This window comes from Bombina bombina, chromosome 2, assembly GCF_027579735.1.
Source record: "Bombina bombina isolate aBomBom1 chromosome 2, aBomBom1.pri, whole genome shotgun sequence".
NCBI classification, from domain to species: Eukaryota; Metazoa; Chordata; class Amphibia; order Anura; family Bombinatoridae; genus Bombina; species Bombina bombina.
The window spans coordinates 1,274,359,330-1,274,378,565 of NC_069500.1; the positions used below are offsets into that span (position 1 = coordinate 1,274,359,330).

At 39.2% G+C, this 19,236-nt stretch overlaps 1 protein-coding gene across 3 annotated transcripts in view; it reads left to right on the forward strand.

Annotated features, from left to right (window-relative positions):
- The first annotated feature begins 5,376 nt into the window (after nt 1–5,376).
- The window catches only part of LGI2 (leucine rich repeat LGI family member 2), a 120,266-nt gene continuing 106,406 nt past the window's right edge, over nt 5,377–19,236 (forward strand). For 2 of the 3 annotated variants that reach the window (XM_053704086.1, XM_053704089.1), the window contains exons 1-2: nt 5,377–5,686; nt 14,902–14,973. In XM_053704086.1, coding sequence (XP_053560061.1) covers nt 5,403–5,686; nt 14,902–14,973 — 356 coding nt within the window. In that variant the 5' untranslated portion in view covers nt 5,377–5,402. The remainder of the gene's footprint in view (nt 5,687–14,901; nt 14,974–19,236) is intronic. The other variant, XM_053704088.1, reaches the window with a different exon arrangement.

Here is a 19,236-nt window from a genome sequence, read left to right on the forward strand (position 1 = left end):
GCTATAATAAACCTATTAACCCCTAACCTGTAAGCCCCCCACAACGAAATATACTTAAATAAACTATTAACCCCTAAACCTAAGGCCCCCTAACTTTATATTAAAATTACAATTTCCCTATCTTAAATTAAAACTTATCTGTCAAATTAAATAAATTAATTTTAAACTAACATATAAACTAAGATAATTATTAAACTACAATTAAACAAACTACCAATTAAATTAAACTAAACTACACATTAAAAAACTCCTAACACTACTCTAAAAATTACAAAAAGTATCTAATTACAAAAAAATAAAATAACTAAATTACAAAAAATAAAACCACTAGATCAGTTTTTTTACCTGTAAAAAAAAGTACAAACACCCCCAACAGTAAAACCCACCAACCCCCCCAAATAAAATAAGTACCTAAAAATCCTGTTACCCATTGCCCTGAAAAGGGCATTTATATGGGCATTGCCCTTAAAAGGGCATTTAGCTCTTTTACATGCCCAGACCCTAAACTAAAAATAAAAACCACACAAAAAAAACCTAACACTATCCCCCAACGATCCATTTACAGTTCTTGAAGTCCCGCTTGAAGGATCCATCCAGCCGGCGAAGTCCTCATCCATGCGGAAAGAAGTCTTCATTCAGGCAGCCTCTTCCATCTTCATCCAGCCGGCGAAGTCCTCATCCAGGCGGCAAGGAGTCTTCATCCAGACGGCATCTTCTATTTTCATCCATCCGGCGAGGAGCATCCTCTTCATACGGTCGCCGCTGTAAACTGGAACTTCAATGCAAGTGATGTCATTCAAGATGGCGCCCCTTGCATTCCTATTGTCTGAAAGATTTCAATCAGCCAATAGGATTAGAGCTGTTAAAATCCTATTGGCTGTTCCAATCAGCCAATAGGATTAGAGCTGCTAAAATCCTATTGGCTGTTCCAATCCTATTGGCTGTTCTAATCCTATTGGCTGATTGAAATCTTTCAGCCAATAGTAATGCAAGGTACGCCATCTTGGATGACGTCACTTGCTTTGAAGTTCCAGTTTACGGCGGCGACCGTATGAAGAGGATGCTCCTTACCAGATGCCTTAAGGATGGACCCGCTCCGCGCCGGATGGATGAAGATAGAAGATGCCGTCTGGATGAAGACTTCTTGTCGCCTGGATGAGGACTTCGCCGGCTGGATGAAGATGGAAGAGGCTGCCCGGATGAAGACTTCTTGCCGCATGGATGAGGACTTCGCCGGCTGGATGGATCCTTCAAGCGGGTTAATAACTTTAGTATAGTGGCGGCAACATAGGGAGCGGCAGATTAGGGGTTAATAGTTTTATGTAGGTGGCGGTGATGTTGGGGGTGGCAGATTAGGGGTTAATAACTGTATGTAGGTGGCGGCGATATCGGATGGCGGCAGATTAGGGGTTCATAACTGTATGTAGGTGGCGGCGATATCGGGGGTGGCAGATTAGGGGTTAATAACTGTATGTAGGTGGCAGATTAGGGGTTAATAACTGTATGTAGGTGGCAGCACATTAGGGGTGTTTAGACTCAGGGTTTATGTTAGGGTGTTTACGTTAGTTTTATTTTCCCAAGAGACATCAATGGGGCTGTGTTACAGAGCTTTTATTTCCGTGATCGCAGGTTTTAGGCTTTTTTTTTGCCGGCTCTCCCCATTGATATCTATGGGGAAATTGTGCATGAGCACGTGAAAGCAGCGCTTGATTTTGGTGTGGTATGGCGCTCAACGCAACCATTTCGCCCACACAAGCCTGCTTTTTTTAAACCTGTAATACCAGCGCTATAGGGAGGTGAAATAACGACGCTTTTGTGGCGGTTGTTAAAATCCCTATAGTGCTCAAAACTCGTAATCTAGCTGTCAATTTGTAAATATATAACTGTAAAAAAAATTGTCATTGGTCTTGTATCTTAGATAAGCCAAATGACATATGTCAAGGTTGTAAGTTAACTGATAGGGGCAGTATACACCAATTTTCATTTAACTGCATGTAATAGACACTACTATAAAGAATAATATGCAATGATACTGATATAAAAATCCAGAATAAAACCTTTCAAAAACTTACTTAGAAGCTCCAAGTTTAGCTCTGTTGATAAGGTTAGCTGGAACACTCAGTGAAAGGGGCAAGGAGCAGATCCCCCCTTCCCTGCATATGAAAAGACCCATTATACAAACAGAATCAATCTGAAATCTGTATACATCAGTATACATTTAAAACTTTGGGGCTTGGTTAGGAGTCTAAAAATCAGCACAATGTTATTTAAAAATAAGCAAAATTATACATTTTTACAAAAACACTGCCAGATAGGCTATATAAATATATTATCTACAAAACATTTATGCAAAGAAAAATCTAGTGTATAATGTCCCATTAATGATGAGCTGATTTTAACTTATGTACAATATGTTGTTGTAATAATAATCCATGTGAAGGAGAGTCACCTACATTACAAATATAATGCTTTAAAAAAAAAGATTTTGCATGATATATAGGAAGAGTTGCCTTATTTAACAAGTTCATTACCAACCTGATGCACCTGTCAAGCTTGTGTGGAGGGAGATGCTCAGAAGACAATAAGCAGCTACCAGACAACGAAGGTAAAAGTAGACATATCCCTCTTAAGGCTCGTGGCATAAGAAGCAAGTTGCAAGTCAGAGGACCCAGGTACAAGTCCCCTAAGTGCACAGTAGTCACAATTAGATAGACACATCTGTGCCAACACATGAAGATGTTAAAAATCTCAGAATAAGGGTCGGATGAGGGTTTGCATGATATGTGATGTGAGTTCCAAATCTGTTTCATAAGGGATTAAATGCTTAGTAGTATATTATCAATCAGTACATCACTCTATTAACCCCAGGCCCCCTATCAAACAAATCACACAACACCAATGTGGGAAAAAAGACCAACATGGGTCACGTATATTAAATAACAGAAATTTAAGTAACCGACTAAACTTTTGTTGATGAAAAACATAAATTAAGCATGGCGGCAATTGAGTTTCACCTAACTATCTCCTGCTTAAGAGGTCTATGTGTAACTGCAGTGGAGCCATCCCAGACGACCCCCCCTTCGGCAGTATTGTGGGCTATGGTCTCTATTTACCAAAATCTGGCGGACCTGATCCGACAGTGTGGATCAGGTCCGCCAGACCTCGCTGAATACGGAGAGCAATACGCTCTCCGTATTCAGCATTGCACCAGCAGTTCACAAGAGCTGCTGGTGCAACACCGCCCCCTGCAGACTCGCGGCCAATCAGCCGCCAGCAGGGGGGTGTCAATCAACCCGATCGTACTCGATTGGGTTGAATTCCGGCGATGTCTGTCCGCCTGCTCAAAGCAGGCGGACAGGTTATGGAGCAGCGGTCTTTGTGACCGCTGCTTCATAACTGCTGTTTCTGGTGAGCCTGTAGGCTCGCCAGAAACACGGGGCATCAAGCTCCATTCGGAGCTTGATAGATAGGCCCCCATGTGTGGATTTCTCCCAGCCTGCCTACACGAAGAGAGGAGCGCCCTAAGCCTACACCTATGGTGGGCTGCTCCTCCCTTCAGCCTGGCCATTCCACCACCCTAAAAATTGGTAGCTGGGCCTAGACCTACCGCTAGAGCACCAATCGGGTACTCTTGCCCAAAAAGGGGCCCCTGCCACTGCTAGGCCACACTAGCTGACTATTGAAAAGTCAGACCAAAACATTTAGTTGCATGGGCTTACCAAGGCTAGCTCAACTAAACCTACCCCCGCCATGCAACTTCAGGAACCCTAAGGAAGCCATCAACTCAAGCCAACCATTCCAACAGGGAGGGCGGGTGGGAAAACTCGAGGGATCTTCACAGGAAACAGGAAGAGGACTGGAACCTTCCTGCATCACCTTTTAACTGGCTGGTAAGTCCAACCTCCATAACTGCAACATTGTTGCTTTTTCACATTTACTCCATACCTCCTTCATTTCCATCCCCTCCAAGCCTTAGCCCTTAGTGGCGTTCCAAGCCCATTCAGGGCTTTCCTCTATCATTCCTTACTGGTTTAGAACTGGGCTTAAAAACTTTTTTTGCATGGAGAGCCAGTCAGTAATAGTGGGAGTGGCTGCAGGTCACATTACATTATGTCCACTATTACCTTATAGCTAAAGAAAAGTTTACAACATTTGGTACAAATACAAGTATATTGTTTTTTTTTATATTTTATTTTGCAGTTCTAATGTAAACCACACAAATAAAAACCTTGGTGGGTAAGATGTCAGCAGCTGGCTGTAGTTGGGCAAGCCTTGTCTTAGAACAATCTTAGATAATATACAGGAAAGATGAATTAAACCAGAATGCAAGAAACTTGCATCGTTTGGCTCAATTAATTTTAGGGAACAGAACCACAATTGATGGTGCTCCCAATGCTTAATTACACACTTATAAGTCAAATTAAAGCAAATTAAACACTTTTTAAAAACAAACAAACATTTATTCCTCTACAAAAATTGAATTGAGGCCTCATTCTGAGACCAACTTTCCGATCTCCCCTACAACAACCAATAATAATTATTTGCTGTTACACTTTGTGAGTTTGATCTCTTATTACGCTCCTAAAATTATCTGAACATGTTTTCAGCAGAAATAGGATAGATCACATTACATTAGTAAATGAACAACTGGTAGACCAACAAAATTAAGATTTTTTTGTTTTTTCTACAAGTCGTTAACTTTATTACTGGAATGTGTCAGCAAGTCTTCCTACTCCTAGTTAGTTTGTAAGGTCTTCCGGATAGTAACTCTTTTTAAAATGTTTTCATCCATGCAGTTTTATATTTTTAATATGTGTAAGGAACACAACTTTCACAATGTGATCTAACTCTGCAAAAGTTGGCAATGAACTTTTAATTACCAGTATCTTTATTTTTTCAGCTGTTTTTGACCATTTAGCTTTAAGCTTCAGTACATTCCCTTTGTAAAATTAACAGTGTTATGTTTACAAGTACCATATATATATTTAGAATGGTTTGGCATAAGCAATTAACTCATTCTCTGCTAAGTAACTAAACAAAATATCCTCTTCACTACCAAAAATAAAGTGAAGATTTTGCAAAGTGATATGCCTTAAGGTAACATTTGTCAGGATCACTATGAGTCAAACCCTAGGTCACTGTATGTGACATATCACCCAGGGCAACACTGCGTTTGTTCAAAACAGACATCACTTTCCAGCCTTCAGCAAGGTCATCTTCTGATCTGTTCTCCTCATGTTCAATGAGCAAGAAGCATGGTGAAACCGAGTAAGAACCTTTGCTACTCAGAGGGGATTATTTTTAAACTCACCCGAAAGGAGTGTTTAATAAATTATTCATGGGGGGAAAAAAAAGCAGGCTGCAGCTGAATTGCTGATGTCAGGAGGAGAGTGCAGTATAGTATGGTGCAGAGTCAGAATGAGGAATGCATGCCAGCCAGTTCCTTCCTAAGCTTTGCTGCTCAGTATCCCAGTGTGCACACACATATACACAAGCTGGGATTTAGGCTCATGGCTCTTATTAAGGGACCATTCCTGATTATTGTTTTACTTGGATTTACGCTGCATATTGCACAGCCCAGAAAAGCGGTGAGATGCCCCACCACATGCAGCTGCACAAAAGAATCAATCATTTGTGTCGGATCTTCCTGGATCCCAAAAATCGTCCCCAGCGACATCACGTCCTTGTAAGTGAAACATCAGCTGCAAAAGTTGTTTCTTGGATGAGGAATTTTGTATTCTGAACAGTTCCTGCAGCTTCATTTGATGCAGAGACTTGCTCAGCTAACAGGAATAAGGATTTTGCAGTCTATGGACCAAAGTTGTTCAGGTTCAGATAAGAGGATTAATCATTGCATTCATTTAGTCAACTGCTAGGGAAATGTGCATGCTTTTATCATTGTAAATATACTGTAACAATATAATATGTTACATTTTTAATTATTTTCTGGAATTTAAAACTACATGTAATGTTTTTACATAGCTTGTTTTATTTAAACATAGAGACAATTTTTTAATATTTTAAATCAAGTTCTCTTTTTAAATTTTTAGTAAAAAGGGACATTTTCCTGAATTTGCAGATGTTGAAACAGTACAATATATTTTAGGTCTCATTGTTATAAAATAAGTTTAACTAAGGAACGTAATTCAAGATACAGTGTACTGTAACATTGTTTTACCCATGTGTTTTTAATGACAGCTGCAGAGAATAAAAAGTATGAGATATTGCTATTTTGGTTTATTTGTATACATGAAATAGCTTGTTTTGATCTTTAATACCACAACCTATTAAAATGGACGGAGCTTGCTGGGAAATCAGATGTTCATATTTTATTACGTTCTATACACACAAATGCTTTCTTATCTAATCTATATGCGTATAACAACACCCAATACTTTGAAAGAACAATTGAAAATTAACATGTTATTACTTATTTCTCCTACCTCCCACTGGGAGTGTATATTCTTCTGCTTGCTATGTTTACATAGCTTTTCTATAGCCTATACTTAAGTATTGAAATGTTCAGTATAGGTGGGGATACCTCAGGAAAATCAGCTATTTCAAATGTCAAAATAAAAGGTAAAGAAGCTATTTGTAAACAATTTAATATACTCCAGCAGGTAAAATAGGAAACAAATGAAAGGGTAGAAAATTATACAGTACACTGTCCCTTTCGTGCTTAGTCCATTGGTTAAGGGAAATAGAAATCACACATTTAAAGTGATGGTAAATTCTAGCGTTTTTGAAACGCTAGGATTTAAAAGTGCAACAAATAAAGCGGACTTTCAGTCATGAAGTATAAAATACTTCATGCTGAAAGTTTCTGTATTTGTCTGCATCGTTAGCCGCGTTGAGCACCTCAGGCCACCCACGGCAGAAAGCTATTTTTCAGTGAGGGTGATCTTAGCCAATAGCGTGCTAGCTATCCGGCATAATGCCAGCTGGGCCGTACGGCTATTGGCTAAGAGGTGCTCAGCGTGGCAAACACTGCAGGCTAATACAGGAACTTTCAGCATGAAATATTATTTATATTTGTTGCACTGGTAAATCCTAGTGTTTCACAAACGCTAGGATTTACTATCACTTTAATCAGCAAATTTAAAAGGTGTATGAAAAATATATTGATATTGTATATTTAGTCAAAGTTGTGTAAACTTAAAAAGCTTACCGACAATATAGTTATGTACACAAGTAATTTTCGTTGTACTCATGCTTTTATTGATGGACAGGGACAGGCCCATAAGCCTGAAAAGAAAAGGTTGTTTTGCCTTTGAACTTTTATTTTAAAACAACTACTTTTGGATATCATGGAATTTAGCAAACCCTGTTTTTGTATGCATGTGTTTTTCTATTAGGGTATTAAGGGCCAGATTACGAGTGGCACGTTAACTGTTACACTCGAGCGAAAAGGGGTTTATCGTGGATGTTTGTGTACATATGGTTTACCGCTCGTATTACAAGTTGAAAGTAAATGCGAATGCGTGAGAACAATCACGATTTACACTAGAACGATTATCGTGTCCTCAGAGCTCTGGTTTCATAAAACAAAATAGTTTCACACATAACACATCAAAAATACATTACAAAGTACAGTTACACTCATAATAACACTGTCTAATAAAATTATTTTAAAAAATTGCACAAAAAAGTTATAAGGGCTCAAAGTTATGAGGTCTCAGGCGTTAGAGAAAAAAAATACTGCAAAGGGCTTTAACATAGAGATACATACATGCCCTTGTCTAAATATTAATATATATATATATATATATATATGTGTGTGTATATAATTATGTATTATATATGTGTATATATGTATTTACAGACATATATATACACTATATATATATATATATATATATATATACACATAAATACATATGTACACATATACACACATATACCGTATTGTTCCGCATATAGGCCACACTTTTTCCCCTTGGTTTGTAGCTTTAAATTTGCGGTGCCCTATATGTGGAGTGCTGCCTAGAATCGGGTGCTTTTGGCAATATCATACATGCACAGTACAGCTGAACTTCCAGTGCACCCTGTGGCCTTATGGGGATTGTAGTCCGCTGGAGTTGGGTATGTTGAGTAGGATTGCAATGGTTTGGCTGATGAGCAGGACGCTTAGGGTTGCCACCCGTCCCTTAAAATATGGAAACGTCCCGTATTTGAGAAGAAAATAGCACTTTTTTGAATTTTGAATCAATACGGGACGGGGTTTGTCCCGTATTTTCTACTGGAACACTGTTCTTGGGCTGTGTCACTCGTTTTCACCCGCCCCTGTGTGTTTTCCCATCACCGGCACTTTCCACACTCACTGTCATTGCTTACAGAGATATATTAGCCAATCCCAGGCTTTACCCCTCAGCCTATCAGACACTTGTATTACATTGCAAGAATTCATCACACCCTTTCTTATGGCAACCCCAAAATGACACGCCCTCCTGCTAAAATGCTTGCCTGCTAATTGGCTGAAAGTCCACTTTAATCAATACAGTACTACCGTTTACAATGTGATTATTGGTTGTTTGTATTAGATGTCCAACCTCCCAATCTTCGCTTCCTCAGCCTAGTCGAGGTGACCACAGTCACTTTTTTTCTCTCCCCGGGGTAGTGTCGCTAAGTCCGGGGTGGGCTCAATATTGCCGGATACTGGGTGGGCAAATAGGCCTCTCCTGAGACCCCGGATTGTGCTGGTGGCGGGTGCGGGAGTGCAGCACTGAGTGCGAAGCCCCGAGAAGCAACTTGTGTGACCGAGAACGGGACTGGCGTTATGTGATGGTCAGTGACATGCATGTTCCCTCAGCTTGTTCTTACAATGTGCCCTCAGCTTGTGCTCACCTCAACCTTTGCCAGTCTGTGGGCCCTCAGCTTGTTTTACTCCAGTGAGATTGCAAAGTTTTGTGCTATGAATAACTAGAATGGATTGCAAACCATATATATTTATTTATTTGCTTGTTTTTTCTTTTAAATACATTGCTTTGCTGTCAAAATTATTATTGTCCCAACCTCCATGGAAAGGCTAATTCTGAAACCTAAATTTACTGTACAATGTTTGAGCCAGATACTTATCTACTAAACTATGATTGCGTAGAACAGTGTACAAACAGTGCACAAATTAATTTACAGTTACAGTTATAAACATACCCACCCATCAATAAAAATACCCACCAATCAATAAACATACCCACCAATCAAACATACCCACAAATCAATAAACATACCGACCAATCAATAAACATACCCGTAAACCATCAATCAAGAAACATACCCACCAATCAATAAACATACCCACTAATTGATAAACATACTCACCAATCAAGAAACATACCCACTAATCAATAAACATACCCACCAATTGATAAACATACCCACCAATCAATAAACATACCCGTAACCCACCAATCAAGAAACATACCCACCAATCAATATACATACCCACCAATTGAGAAACATACTCACCAATCAAGAAACATACCCACCAATTGAGAAACAATGTCAGACTTTGTTGGCCTATGTTTATTACCGTCATAGCTGTGTATTCAGCTATGACGATATGACCACTTGAGTTCTGATAGAGAGAGACTGAGAGCATCTGTTCACACTGATTTCAATAGCAGATGTCAATGTATCAATCTTAATATTTTTATGAAAACATGTTTTAAGTTGTGATTTACCACCACTGGCACGTCATCAGGCCTGTGGTCATTGTGGCCCCGCCCCCGAGGGGTGTTTCCCCTGCTGCGGCAGGCGTCCTTATTTTTCTGTATTGAAAGTGGCAACCCTAAGGACGCTCAAATGCAGGAGCCACAGCTGTGAAGGTGTTTGAAGATATGGTAGAGCCACTGCTGTGAAGATGTTTAAAGATATGGTAGTGTGATGTTGCGCACAGGCTTATGAATGAGAAAGTGGGTGGAGCACATGATCTCCCATGTGAGTCACTTGCTGCAACGTACTGATATTGTCTGGTAAGAAATCGCTTCCCCACCCACAGCATACCTGCTAAACCTAAAAATGTACATAAAAATAGCAAAGGAAAGATGCTGCACTTCTTAGTACCGGTAATTTAAAATGTGAAAATAGCCTTTATTCAGCCATTACTGCTGTAATGGCTGAATAAAGTTTTTTTTCACTTTTGAAATTACTAAGGAGTGCAGCATCTTTCCTTTGTTTGATTCTATACTCTTGGGGAAGTGGAAAAGGATCCACTGGCACTCTGCATTGGGACGCATTGCTTATACATTTTGGGAGGTCACCATGTGAGCAGATCTGCATATGCTAATATGCTGCTTATCTCACAGTCTAAACACAAATCTCACTCCATGCAGATCCATTCACTTGAACATTGCTTTTCAGGCTGCTCCTATTAACAAATGCAGGCTGTTAATTTTTCTAATGTCTTTAAAATGGCACCAAACTTTAAGGGTGCAGCCTATAATCAGGTGTGGCCTATATGCGGAACAATACGGTATATATATATTGGAGCCTTTTGCAGTTAAGTAGATGAAAACATTTAAAAGCATATTCATGCAATATTCATATTTAATAAAGTATTATACTGTGTATTTACTATAATGTTCTTCATATAGGGGAATATTTTCTATGTATTTATAAATAGATATTCCTATATATAAATATCTGTATATATCTTTACCTATATATAATCATATGTATATGTATTTGTACATATATATATATATATATATATATATATATATATATATATATATATATATGTATAGATAGATATATATATATAGATATTGTACCAAAATAACATCAGATATTCAGTATGCCACAAAAGTGAGTACACCCCTCACATTTTTGTAAATATTTTATTATATCTTTTAATGTGACAACACTGAAGAAATTAAACTTTGCTACAATGTAAAGTAGTTAGTGTACAGCCTGTATAACAGTGTAAATTTACTGTCCCCTCAAAATAACTCAACACACAGCCATTAACCCTTTAAGGACACAGCTTGCTCAATTGTTTTATGATGGAAAAATTCTGTCATATGTCCTTAAGAGGTTAATGTCTAAACCGTTGGCAACAAAAGTGAGTACACCCCTAAATGGAAATGTCCAAATTGGGTTCAATTAGCCATTTTCCCTCCTGGTGTCATGTGACTCGTTAGTGTTACAAGGTCTAAGGTGTAAATGGGGAGCAGGTGTGTTAAATTTAGTGTTATCGCTCTCACACGCTCTCATACTAGTCACTGGAAGTTCAACATGGCACCTCATGGCAAAAAACTCTCTGAAGATCTGAAAAAAAGAATTGTTGCTCTACATTAAGATGGCCTAGGCTATAAGAAGATTGCCAAGACCCTGAAACTGAGCTGCAGCACAGTGGGCAAGACCAGACAGCGGTTTCACAGGACAGGTTCCACTCAGAACAGGCCTCGCCATGGTCGACCAAAGAAGTTGAGTGCATGTGCTCAGCGTAATATTCAGAGGTTGTCTTTGGGAAATAGACGTATGAGTACTGCCAGCATTGCTGCAGAGGTTGAAGGGGTGGGGCGTCAGCCTGTCAGTGCTCAGACCATACGCCACACACTGCATCAAATTGGTTAGCATGGTTGTTGTCCCAGAAGGAAGCCTCTTCTAAAGATGATGCACAAGAAAGTCCGCAAACAGTTTGCGGAAGACAAGCAGATTAAGGACATGGATTACTGTAATCATGTCCTGTGGTCCAATGAGACCAAGATAATCTTATTTGGTTCAGATGGTGTCAAGCAGTGTGGTGGCAACCAGGTGAGGAGTACAAAAACAAGTGTGTCTTGCCTACAGTCAAGCATGGTGGTGGGAGTGTCATGGTCTGGGCCTGCATGAGTGCTTCCGACACTGGGGAGCTACAGTTCATTGAGGGAACCATGAATGCCAACATGTACTGTGACATACTGAAGCAGAGCATGATCCCCTCCCTTCAGAGACTGGGCCACAGGGCAGTATTCCAACATGATAACAACCCCAAACACACCTCCAAGACGACCACTGCCTTGCTAAAGAAGCTGAGGGTAAAGGTGATGGACTGGCCAACCATGTCTACAGACCTAAACACTATTGAGCATCTGTGGGGCATCCTCAAACGGAAAGGTGGGGGAGTACAAGGTCTCTAACATCCACCAGCTCTGTGATGTTGTCATGGACGAGTGCAAGAGGACTCCAGTGGCAACCTGTGAAGCTCTGGTGAACTTCATGCCCAAGAGGGTTAAAGCAGTGCTGGAAAATAATGGTGGCCACACAAAATATTGACACTTTGGGCCCAATTTGGACATTTCAACTTAGGGGTGTACTCACTTTTTTTCCCAACGGTTTAGACATTAATGGATGTGTGTTGGGTTATTTTGAGGGGGCAGCGCTGTTATGCAGGCTGTACACTCACCACTTTACATTGTAGCATTGACTGTGGAAAAGGAATGGTGTGTGGGTTAAGCAGGAATAAGAAGGCTGTATACCCTCTGATCTTAGGTAATGGTGACCTCTAACCTCTGGTAGTGATGACGTCTAACCCCTGGTGATAATACTAGCATGCCTTCAGTTTTATAGGATGAGCAGTGCTAACACCAGGGTAACGAACAGTGGCAGCCTCAGACTGCCAGCTAATGTGCTTGCCAACCCCAGGACCCCATACAATGAATTACAGTTAGCCATATATGATGTACTGTATGTGTAACTGCTGCCTGTATAAGTGTATACTATGTAGTGTCTGCATGTGTGTATCTGCCTGTATACGTGTAAGCTATGTAGTGTGTGTGCATGTTGGTATCTGCTGCCTGTATAAGTGTATGCTATGTAGTGTGTGTGTATCTGCATGTATAAATGTATACTATGTAGTATCTGTGTATCTGCATGTATAAGTGTATGCTGTGTAGTGTGTGTGTATCTGCCTATATAAGTGTTTGCTATGTAGTGTGTGTGTGTGTGTATCTGCATTTATAAGTGTATGCTATGTAGTGTGTGTGTGTGTATATCTGCATGTGTAGGTGTATGCTATGTAGTGTGTGTTTCTGTGTATTTGAGTGTGTGTACAATAATATGTGTAGCTTGTGTTACAGTGCATTTTTGCTGACTTTAAAGGCCAGAATCTAGAAAATTAATGGGGAACGCAGAGAGTATTTTTAAAGAATCTATTATTAAATGTCCAACTAAGATAGAAATATTTTGCGCTGTCTCTGCAAAGGCTAATTAAATACAGATGGCAAAGTTCCAAAAGGAGAAGTCGGAAACCGGAGACTCAAGGCTTGGAAACAAGTTTATTCAGCAGAAGTTGACAGGTTCAAGGTGGATAACACAAGGATCACCTGACGCGTTTTGCGCATGCGCACATGCGCTTCATCAGAGGCTTACCTGTCCACTAGGACTCTTACTACACAGTCTAAGCGGAGCTAAGCTAAGTATTACTATATTACTTGAACCACAATTTGGTTAACTTTTAACCTCCTGGATAAATAAGGGGACTTGAACTGTCAGTTTCCTGATACCTTTTCTACTTGTGGTTACTTGTCAACAGGATCCCTTGTTTTGTTGGACATCTACATATTACACTTACTTAAGTTTGACTTATCTTGGGTGACTGTAATACCAGGTGCATTTAAGTGCCCTTGGAACTTTCTCAATATTTTCTTAGCTGATAGCCAATATTGGTCATCTTGTTCTACAGTTTTGTTCATTCTCTTGTTCTAATTAAATACAGTGCTCACATAGCTATACCAGTGGTTTGTGTTTGATTTGCTACATAAGAGTATTAAAATATGACTTTGTTTAGAATTTTATTTATATTACTTTGGTCTTGTGATTTTTTTTAAGCCTCATCCCTGCTCTTGCCCACCACATATCAAACTTTTGCCGTTTTGGGGCGGGCTGTCCCTCTTTTGAATTTTCAAATGTTAGGAGGTATGTTTCAGATTATGCAATTTTAAGAAATGTTTCAATGTACTTCTATTATCTAAATTACTTAATTTTCTTGGTATCCTTTGTTGAAAAGCATGCCTAGGTAGACCCAGGAGCAACAATGCACTACTGGAAGCTGGCTGGTGATTGGTGGCTATGCAAATAGGCTTCTTGTTATTGGCTAATGTGTTCAGCTAGGTCCCAGAAGTGCATTGACACTGGTTATATGCAAGCAGCATTTAACTTAAAGGGACAGTCTAGGCCAAAAAAAACTTTCATGATTCAAATAGACCATGTAATTTTAAACAACTTCCCAATTTACTTGTATCACCAATTTTGCTCTGTTCTCTTGGTATTCTTAGTTGAAAGCTTAACCTAGGAGGTTCGTATGCTAATTTCTTAGACCTTGAAGGCCACCTCTTTTCAGAATACATTGTAACAGTTTTTCACCACTAGAGGGTGTTAGTTCATGTATTTCATATAGATAACACTGCGCTCGTGCACGTGAAGTTATCTGGGAGCAGGCACTGATTGGCTAAACTGCAAGTCTGTCAAAAGAACTGAAATAAGGGGGCAGTTTGCAGAGGCTTAGATACAAGATAATCACAGAGGTTAAAAGTATATTAATATAACTGTGTTGGTTATGCAAAACTGGGGAATGGGTAATAAAGGGATTATCTATCTTTTAAAACAATACAAATTCTGGTGTAGACTGTCCCTTTAATCAACCGAATAATAAACCATACAAACATATCATAAAATACAGCTTTATGCACACAAAAATATACTATTATGGTAGGTCACAATATCTGACTGGTATCACTTGGTTTGCAGGCTAGCAGGACAGAACTTCATTGTAAACATAATACTTTTATAACTCCACTTATTTACAGATAAATATGCAGCCTGTTTTACTTTCTATGTCATAAATTCCTCTCCCTGACATGTGTAAGATCTTGTTGTGCACAAACACTTTATATCCCTTGTTTCTGCTTTCTTTTGTAGGAGTCTGGTCAATGGGACATTTACAGAAATTAAGGACAGAATGTTTTCCCATCTGCCCTCTCTGCAGTTGCTGTAAGTTTTTTTAGCTTAACACAAAACCCTTTTTTCTGACTGAAGCTTCTTGTATTCCTTTTGGCACAGAGCATCATTACCATTCCAAACACATCACTGGAAATTGTGTGTTTGAAAAACATTCTAGCTGGCTTCTCTCTCTGTTATTCAGTTTCACTGTTTGTCAAATGTAGTTTTCTAATTTTCAGCCTGTAAATACATAAATTTGTCTCACTTCTGTGTGAAGAAATTACAAAATCTGGCAGCAACATTTTGAAACTTCGAACCTGCAGCATCAGTTAATATTAAAGGGACATGAAAACCAAAATATTTCAGTCATATTTCAGATAGAGCATACCATTTTAAACAACTTTCCAAATTAGTGTTATTATCTAATTTGCTTCATTCTCTTTGTATCCTTTGATGAAAAGCATACATAGGTAGATCAGCAATGCATAACTTGTGATTGGTGGCTGCACATATATGCCTCTTGTAATTGGCTCAGATAGCTCCCAGTAGTGTTTTGCTGCTCTTCAACAAAGTATACAAAGAGAATGAAGCAAATTTGATCATAGATGGAAAGTGGAAATTTGTTTTTTAAAGGGACACTAAACACTAAATAAATGCTAGATAGAATGATGCATTCAAAGAAAATATTAGTCTGAGAATAACATGTGGATGTATTTTTTAAAGTTTCATTAGTTGTTTAAATGTTGACAAAATAATTGTAAAGTTTTAGTGTCTTTAAAGCAATGGACGCTGCCATGTTGTAACTTAGGTTTCTTTCTCTGCTGTGGCCAATTAAGGACAGTTATAAATAGGTCACTAAAGTGTGCAGCCAATGGCTTTGTGGAATATAACAGTGTTCTGCACTTCCATTTCTAACAGGGACTGAAAAGCTCACATTTTTAGAATAGATTTACAAGAAAGGGGAACAAAATAAATAATGAAAGTATATTGCAGAGTTTATTTTTATATAAAGTATTTAATGTCCCTTTAAAGTGTCTGCTCTATCTGAATCATGAAAGAACAATCTTGGGTTTCATGTCTCTTTAAATAACAAAGTTATTATCTTAGTCAATATCATTTAGATACATATTAAAACTATTAACAATTTCAGTTACACATGAAGAAAACAAATGAAAAGTGATTTTCTAGTGCAGTGTTTCCCAACCACGGTCCTCAAGTACCCCCAACAGTCCTGGTTTTCATTATAGCTGAACTAGAGCACAGGTGAAATAATCAGCTGATGGATGAGAGCAGGTTGGGTAGTGATCAGCTGATTACTTCACCTGTGCACTGGTTCAGCTATAATGAAAAACAGGCCTGTTGGGGGTACTTGAGGACCGCGGTTGGGAAACACTGTTCTAGTGCATTAGAAAAATATTTTATTACGACTGTTTCTCACTATAGAGTTTAATGAACATTCTAGTGTAAAATTAAAAGAGTGTTAAATATTTCTTGTTATTTTTGCAGTGTTTAACCCTTGAAAAAAGGTTAAATACATAGGGGCCAAATTATCAAGTTTCGAATGGAGCTGCTCTGAGGCTGCGGACATCAATCAGCCCGATCCTATATGATCGGGCTGATTGACACCTCCTGCTAGCGAATCTGCATGGGGCGGCATTGATAAAGCAGTTCACAAGAACTGCTTGTGCAATGATAAATGCCGACAGCGTATGCTGTCAACATTTAGCGATGTGCGGCGGACATGATACACTACATCGTATCATGTCTGCTTGCACTTTAACAAATCGGTCCCATAGTCACATTTGTATTCCTCTGCCTCATCAGATAAGGATACAGTTTGTGAGCAAATGAGAAGCATATATACATGTTTATGCTCCAATCACTCGTAATATCCTAATATGGAGCAGAACTTGAATATTCCAGTAGTGCAACTTAAAGGGACATGAAACCCAAAAATATTATTTCATGATTCAGATAGAGCATTCCATTTTTAACAACTTTACAATTTACTTCTGTTATCTAATTTGCTTTTGGATACCAAGAGCATGAAGCAAAATTGATAACAGAATTAAATTGGAACAGAAAAACTTTTTGAATATCATGTCCCTTTAATAGTCAGACAGTCAGACCATGTATGAAACCTAATTTCGTAAAATGTATTTCTTTCTATTGGAGAGATGGTGGAAACTTGCTGAACATAATTTTAATCAGTGCAGTGTGCAGCAGGAGAGAGTTGCTTGTTGTATACACATTTATACAATCTGTAAATCATATTAAAAATGGCCACTCGGCATCAAAATTGTGACTCAAGCAGATGCTTATGCTAGGTATAAGGAAGACATTTCTGGGGTGTAGGTGGCGCAATACTTGTTCCCTATTGTTTCCCCCTTCAGACAACTACAAATTCTTTATTTTTTTCATAGCTGTGTCACTGCATCTAACAGCCACTAAACCTCTGCTAGCATTTAAAGTAGCTATTTTACTAAATTTGACTTCTACAAGATATCCACATCTCTCACACTGTGGAGGCCTAAAATACACAAAAGTATTTGGACACCTGACCATCACACCTATATGAGCTTGTTGGACATCCTATTTCAAAACCATAAGCATTTATATGGAATTGCCCTCACCCTTTGTGGCTATAACAGTTACTATTCTTCTTGGAAGGCTTAACACAATATTTTGGGATGTGTCTGTAGGAATTTGTGCCTTTTCAGCCAAAAGAGTATTTGTGAGATCAGGCACTGATGAGGAGAAGGTCTGTCTTGCAATCAGTGTTCCAATTCAACCCAGAGGTGTTTGTTGGGGTTAAAGTAAGGGCTCTGTGTAGACCATTGGAGTTCCTCAACAACAATCATGTAAAACCATGTATTAATGGGTCTTGCTTTGTGCACAACAGCAGAGTCATGCAGGAACAGGACAGGGCCTTTCCCCAAACTGTTGCATCAAAGTTAGAAAGCACCCAATTATCTTAAATGTCTTTTTATCCTTTAACATTAAAATAACTTTTACTGGAAGTAAGGGGCCTAGCCGAAACCCTATAAAAATACCAAAATCATTCTCCCTCCTCCACCAAACTTTACACTAGGCACTAAGCATTTCAGTAGATAGCATTATAATAAAGCATGATTCGTCACTCCAGTGAACTTACCACTGCTCCAGTGGTGGCTGGTGGGGGGCTTTACATCACTACATACAATGCTTTATTATTGCACATGTTGATATGAGGCTTCTGTACAGCTGCTCATTTTTTATGAAGCTCCAGATATACAGTTCTTATGCTAATGTTACTTCTAGAAGCAATTTGGAACTCTGTAGTGAGTGATGCAGCAAGCGATCAGTGATTTTTGTTCAATACTCTCTTCAGCACTCGGCAGCCAAGCTCTGTGAATTTGTGTAGTCTACCACTTTTTGGCTTGGTTGTTGTTCCTCCTAGGGTCTTCCACTTCATAATAATATCACTCACAATTGACTGGGGCAAATCTACAAGGACAGAAATTTCACAAATTGACTTGTGACAAAGGTGCCATCCTATGAAAGTGCCATGTTTAAAGACACTGAGCTTTTCAGTACGACCCATTGTACTGCCAATGTTTGTCTGTGGATATTTCATGGCAATGTGAATTGTATGCACCTGTGAACAATAAGTGTGGCTAAAAAACTTGAACTCAATCATTAGTATTGGTGTCCACATACTTTTGGCCTTATAGTGTATATATAATATGCCCAGTCTGATGCAGGCTCGCCAGAAACAGCAGTTATGAAGCAGCGGTCACAAAGATCGCTGCTCCATACCCTGTCCGCTTGCTCTGAGCAGGCGGACAGACATCGCCGGAAATCAACCCGATCGTACTCGACCCATTGGCCGCGAGTCTGCAAGGGGCGGTGTTGCTGGTGCAATACTGAATACGGCGAGCGTATTGCTCGCCATGTTCAGTGAGGTCTGTCGGACCTGATCCGCACTGTCGGATCAGGTCCGACAGACCTTGATAAATAGAGGCCCATAGATCAGAAACCAGGCCCATGCAGCTCTGACCAGCTATATGCCCAAAACCTGTGATCAGACCCTAGAGTCAAGCAATTGGTCTAAGAAATTAGCATATGAGCCTACCTAGGTTTAGCTTTCAATTAATAATACCAAGAGAACAAAGCAAAATTGGTAATAAAAGTAAATTAGAAAGATGTTTAAAATTACATGCCCTGGGGCGGAGCCAGCCGGGCTAGTGAGCGCACATATTTTCAAAGAGCTCCGTACTGCTTTACTTTGTGCCCATATCTATTAGGTCAATATGGGGAGTACACTCACTCTTA